General features: G+C 67.3%; 1 protein-coding gene across 1 annotated transcript in view; it reads left to right on the top strand.

Annotated features, from left to right (window-relative positions):
* The first annotated feature begins 382 nt into the window (after positions 1 to 382).
* MTA1 (metastasis associated 1) overlaps positions 383 to 6,221 on the top strand; it is a 22,417-nt gene continuing 16,578 nt past the window's right edge. The window contains exons 1-3 of the mRNA XM_023521861.1: positions 383 to 682; positions 1,532 to 1,599; positions 5,659 to 5,829. Of these exons, the coding sequence (XP_023377629.1) occupies positions 451 to 682; positions 1,532 to 1,599; positions 5,659 to 5,829 (471 nt within the window). The 5' untranslated portion in view covers positions 383 to 450. The remainder of the gene's footprint in view (positions 683 to 1,531; positions 1,600 to 5,658; positions 5,830 to 6,221) is intronic.

The raw sequence follows: 6,221 nt of genomic DNA, 5'->3' as shown, positions 1-6,221 counted from the left end.
TCAGTGCTGGCACTGAGGTCCGTCTCCTCGGGCACAGACGGTTATGCCGCCACGTAACTGCCACCGCGGCTGTGGGACAGCCCGGTCCCCCAGGTCCCGTGTGGCCGCCCCGGCTGCAGGCGCCGCACGCAGCCGCCGTGTGTGTGACCCGCAGAGCACCGGCGCCCTGCGGGGACTCTGCTGTTGGACAGATGGACGGATGGAGTCCCCACGGCTCCGTCTGTCCCCGCTGGCGGGGGCCTCTGGGTCGGTTCCAGTTTGGGGCGTGCGTGGGCCGTTAGCTCGGGTGTAGTGTGGTTTTTATCTAGTCCTTTAGGGGAAAAACTTGGGTGACGGACACGAGAGCTTTTAGCAGAAACCGCTTTACTGCAGTGTCGTCTACACCGGGTTCAGGGCAGCCGCCCCGTGGGGACGGCTCAGCGGTCCCCGTGTTTTTACGTGTTACGCAGCATGGCCGTGGTGTCCGCTGAGAACTGCCCCTCTCGGGACGCCAGGGACCTGTGCGAGCCGCCCGCGCTGGCCGCGGCCTCACTCCTGCGACGCCGGTCTGGCGGCTCACGGCAGCGCCTGGCGCCCCAGCCGCGTCCTCAGCCGAGGCCGGGGCGGTGTCGCCGTATGCGCCGCGGGTGTGCCCTCGTGGGTGCGCACCCGCAGACGTGTCCTCACGGGTATTTGCCCACAGGTATGTGTGTGCCGCAGGAGGCTCCTCCACGGGGTTCAGGCAGCCCAGCTGGGACCTCCCGTGCAGACAAGGCCAGCCGGGGTCCTTCGGCATCTGCTGGCCTTACCGCAGTTTGCCGGATCGGGGCCTTGTTGTGGGCGTTTGGGCCACATCCAGGCTTTACCCAGATTTCAGCTGAGGCAAATGTCTGGGGTCCCCCGTGGGCGGCAAGGGGCAGGGGAAGGCCTTCCTGGTGCAGGTTGCTGGGGACCTGGGCCAGGTGGCAGGCTGGCAGCTGGGCGGCCTTGTGGAATCCTGGGCTTCCCACTGTGCGCCTCTCGGGAGTTCCTGGGAGACTGCCAGCCCCCTCCTTGGGGCCTGTGAGAAACAAGAGCACGTGGCATTGGTTTGTGTACACCTGCCAGTCGGGGGCGGTGGCCTCTGGGCTTCCCGGTGCCGTGCCGGCCTCAGCCCAGGGAGGTGGAGGGGTGCTGGGGGGCGTGCGTGTGCAGGTGCCTGGGCCCGGCACCCTCTGGTGTCTGCCACGGTCTTGGGCTGGTGCTGTCCTGGCCCCCAGCCTCCGCTAGGAGGGTCAGAGCTCCTGGGGGCAGCTGGCTTTGGGACCGCAGGGTCCCAAGGGGAGGGCTGCTGGCCCCTGCCACCTCGTCGCTGGCTTCCCCTCAGCACCCGCCACGTGGTTCTGGCTACGTCCTCTCCCTGCAGGCGTGGAGGCCTCAGCCCCTCCCTTCACGCCTGTCCCCCGCCTGAGGGCGTGAGCGCGTGCGGGGTCGGGTGCCCCGGGCTCCGGGGCGGTGGCAGGCTCGCGTGGTAGTGCCCTGCTGTTGGTGACGCTGCCTTGCCTGTTTGCAGACTACGTCTACTTTGAGAACTCGTCCAGCAACCCGTACCTGATCCGGAGAATCGAGGAGCTCAACAAGGTAGCGCACGCGTGGGTGGGTGTGCGCGCACGTGTGGGCATGTGAGTGCGTGCGGGTGTGAATGCGTTTGTGGGCGCGTGTGCACACGCCTGGGTATGCAAGTGTGTGTGCACGCGGGGGCGCCCACTCTTCCTGTGGCTGCACCCAGGGGCCACTGTCACTGGTGAGGCGAAGCGCTCCCCCAGCCTCTGCCTTGTTTTCAGGAGCTGGGGGTGGGTCACGGACCGGGCCCTCTCTGTTCAGACCGTCAGTAGCTTTGTCCCCAGGGTCGGCTCCCTAGGCCTGGGTCTTTGCTGGGCTTAGTCGAGGGATGTGCTCGGCGGGGCGTGAGCAGAACAGCAGTGTTGAGAGGGTCTGGGCTGGACGGTTCCAAAGACCAACCGCACACCCAGGGCCCGGGCAGAGGGGCCTTGGCTTTGGGGTGGCTCCTGTCACCTGCTTCCCTTCCCCCGGCCTAGGCCACCCCCCACTTTCCTCCACGCCGGCATAGGCTGTGGTCGTGCCTGTGAACGGCGCCCAGAGCCCGCTGGGCCAGGGCTGGTGGCCTCAGGTTCCAGCCCTGCTCCTTCCACTGCTTGGCCAGAGCTGCCAGTCGTTCCGGCTGGGCGGTCCCTCAGGACCCTGCTGGCCGCAGGTGTGAGCCACCCTGCCCCCCTTGTGCTGCCTGGTGGGACGTGCTCCGGGCGGTGCTGGGGCGTCCCCTCTCCTCAGACGTGGCCCCGGGCCCTGCAGCTCCTCCCCTCCCCTTCCAGAGTGTCGTTACCTGTGCCAGTGACCAGTGACGGGGGCCCTGGCTGCGCCTCTGAGGCCGTGGGCTTTGTGGCAGCATGGCTTGGAGTTTGGGACCAGGCCGGGATAGGGGGGAGGTCAGGATCCCCCAAGGCTCAGACTCAGCCGCAGCTGAGCCCCGACCTGTGGCCGTGCTCTCTGAGGGCCTCCGGCTGCAGCGTCTGCCAGCAGCGTGGGCATGGGGAAGCGGGGGGCCTGACTCCCCAGCTTGGGCTCCCAGAAGGCCCGGGGCCAGGCCCAGAGGCAGCAATGTCGTGGCAGCGGCCGCAACATCCCGCGAGGCCACCGCGCAGTGGAGCCAGCGCCCGGCTCACCATCTGCCCCAGGGCCCGCGGGAGCGCGGTGCCCGGCGCCCTCGACTGGGCCAGCAGCGAGCAGTCAGCCATCCGCACTTCGGGGTGTGCTGACTGGGGGGCATGAAGAAACCGGTGCAGGAAGCTGGGGTTCTCCGCGGTGGGGAGGCTGGGGAGGGCGGGAGCAGACGGCACCCACCCCCTGGGCGGCTGAGCCGTGCTCCGCAGCCCTCCAGCCTCCGCGTCGGCGTGCCCGGGGTGCCCACCGTGTCCTCGTCACAGCCGGGCCGGGGCCTGTCTGCATCCCGTGGGTTCAAGAACCGGGGGACCTGGCGGGGCAGGGGGTGCTACCAGCGGAGAGACTCCGGGGTTCTAGGGGCGGAGAGCAGGGGGTTTCTGCAGACACAGTGACAACACGCACTCTCACCCACGACACCCCCTGAAATGGTCGGAAAGCGGGGCCGGGGCCCACAGGAGCTGCGGATGCAGACGGGCCCCGGTGGGTGCGGGCCGAGGGCATGGAGGCTGCCGGAACAGGGTCGGCATGGGGCAGGTCCACAGAGCCCCCTGGCCGGGCTCTGGGCTCCGGGTGGACGGCCAGCAGCGGCACCACGCCCCCCGGGGCTCCAGGCTCTTGTGGGCTTTTCAAGGGGTCGTTGAATTTCCTCCTTGGAACTGGCCCTGGACGTGTGTCGCGTTTACGTTGTCACCGGGAAAAGCTAAATCTTCACGATACTGGAGAAGGTGGTGGTTGGAAGGAGAAGGCGGTGGGGTCTGGGAGCAAGGAGACACACAGACCCCGAGGCGGCCGCGGGGGGCCCGAGGCCGGAGAGGAGCAGAAGGCGCGGCCACAAGAGACTCCGTGGTCCCAGAAGCTGCCCGAGGCGTCCGGCCGGCTTGTCCTGGCGCCCGCCCAGCCTGCTCCCCGGCCACGCACTGCCATGAGGCCGGGGGCCTGGGCCCTCAGGCGGCAGGCAGGGGCCCACGGCTGTCCCAGCTCTCTGCTTGGGGACCTGCGGGGTCCATGCATGGGGCGGGGCCCGGGCGGGCCGAGGAGGCAGACTGGTGGGGAGAGCCGAGGCCGCCAGGACCTGGGCGGAGCACAGAGGGGACCTGGGAGCGGGCTCCGAAGTCCGAGGTCTCCGGGGCCCACCTGGGCGGGAGGGCACGCGATGGCGCACCGCGCAGGGGGCGCCCCAGGGCCCAGACCTAGCCGCCCGGGGGCGACGTCCTGGGGCGTCTGCGAGCCGCCGCGTCGTCTGAGCACAGCCCACGGCTTCTGGGCCGGGTTTTGCTGGGAGGCGCCTTGACCAGGCTTCGTGGCTCAGGCAGAGTTTGGACGCCTTGGGCGCCTGAGGGTCCTGACGGCCGCCGCGACAGCGAGCGTCCCCAGGCGCACGGCGACGGTGCTGGCTCCGCCCTCGGGCGTGAAGCGCTGCAGGACGCGCTGTCTTTCCTCCGGCCGCAGTCGACACACGACGGCACGTTAGTTTCGGGCGCACGGCACAGCGACGAGACGTTTTTTTACTCACGAAGCGACCATCCCGAGAAGCCCAGTTCCCACCTGACACCGCACGCAGTCATCACAGCACCGCGGTCCCCATGCCGTGCCCCACGCCCGTGACCGTCCTGCAGCTGCCCACGGGTGCCTGTCAACCCCTCCCCCTCCACGCACCCCACCCCCGCCTCTGCCCCCGTCACGATCTCTGCGCCTGTGAGCGTGGCTCCGTCGTTTCCTGTTCTCGGACCCCACACGTGCCGTGTGTGTTTCTCAGCCTGACCTGTTCCACTCAGCACCGCACCCTCTGCGTCCCCCACGCGGCTGCAGAGGGCGAGGTCGCATTCACCGTCACGGCTGAGTGACGTTCCGTTGCCTCTGCGCGCCCCCTCTTTATCCATCGTCTTCGGTGGGCGCCCGGGTGGCCTCCGCATCCTGGCTGCTGTGGCTCATGCTGCAGTGGACACGGGGACTCACCTGTCCCTTCAGAGTAGCGTTTGGGTTTCTTCAGGCGAATACCCGGCAGTGGGATAACTGGGTCCTTCTTTGTTTGTTGTTACAGCCTTTGTTTTAAACGGCATTTTTTCTGGTGTAAACGTTGCTTCCCCAGCTTTTTCGTCTGTTTCCATTTTCCTGAAACACCTTTTGTCACCCTTTCCCCTCCGTGGGTCTTTGGGTCTGAAGTGTCTCCCGCAGGTGGCACGGGGAAGGGTCTTGTTTTCTTATACGTTCAGCAACCCTGTCTTCACCGGTGTGTTTCATCTGCTTGTACTTAAAGCGATTGTTGCTAGAGATGTAGTTGTTGCCATTTTATTCACATTTTTAATTCATTTTTCTTACGTCTCTAACATTTCTCGTGACATCGGCTTGGTGGGGACGAACTCCCTTAGCTTTTTCTCGTCCAGGACTTTCTTGAAAGATTCCTGGTCTAATGGAACGAAGTAGCTAAACGTTAAGTGCTTTTCTTACAGGTAAATGTCAGCGTTTTAAACCCTAATCCACAGAAGCCTTAGAACTGTCGCGTGACCCTTGCGTCATCACTGAAAACTTCCTAAGCGCCTCTGCCCGGCGCCTGCGCCCGCCCCCCTCCCCCCTGCCGTGCTCCCCTCTGTGCCGACCCTCGAAACGCCGGGGCACCTGACGCTGCCGTCACGGCTCTCGCGGTCGGGGCCGTGTTCTGCCCAGCGCCGGGACGAGGACACTCCAGGCCCCGGGCGCGTCTCTGCCCAGCACCCGGGTTTGTTCCTGGGCGTGACCTGGGCCAGTGGGAGCTGCCGGGGCTGAGGTCTGGTCACAGCCGACCTCGCCAGGGGCCGGGTTCATCCAGATTCAGGCGAGCAAAGCCTGTGGGGGGACTCGGAAGCCCAGGCCCCCCGATGGCAGGGAAGCAGGTCTCCGGGAAGCCGTGCACCCCGGGGTCCTGTGGCCTGGAGGCCGCTCGGCTCGGCGTGGCCCGTGGTGACACCCTTGCCGTTGCAGACGGCCAGCGGGAACGTGGAGGCCAAGGTGGTGTGCTTCTACCGGCGGCGAGACATCTCCAGCACGCTCATCGCCCTGGCCGACAAGCATGCCAGTGAGTCCTGCCCCCCGGCCCCCGCCCCCTCTGGAAAGTGGGTCCCAGCTGTGCTTCTCGTGGGAGGTGGGTGGGGGGTGTCATCTACCTGAGGTGCGATGGATCGTGAGACTTCAGGTCTGCTGGACCACTTGCCGGGTGCCACAGGGAAGGGGGCCTCCTCCGGCTCCGGCGGGGATGGGGCTGACCCTGGCTCTTCCCGCTTTGGGAGCGTGCGTCGTGCCCGGCAGGGCCCGGCCTCTGCCGGCTGCGCCGTGTCGCAGGGCGTCCTGCAGGGCTGTCCGGGTGTTCTTGAGTGCGCTGGGCCCGGCATCAGGAACTGGCAGGGACACGTGGGGCTCCTTCTGGCAGGAAGGATGGGGACCCACGGGAGCTCTCAGCTCAATCCAGTCACCTGCTGGGGTTTCTTCTGGGCCCGGGGACCTGAAGGGCAGCCCCCCTCCTCCCTCACCCCCGCCAGGGCCCCCGC

The sequence above is a fragment of the Pteropus vampyrus genome, unplaced genomic scaffold (genome assembly GCF_000151845.1).
Source record: "Pteropus vampyrus isolate Shadow unplaced genomic scaffold, Pvam_2.0 Scaffold320, whole genome shotgun sequence".
NCBI classification, from domain to species: domain Eukaryota; kingdom Metazoa; phylum Chordata; class Mammalia; order Chiroptera; family Pteropodidae; genus Pteropus; species Pteropus vampyrus.
This window is presented reverse-complemented; position numbering and strand designations above follow the sequence as displayed.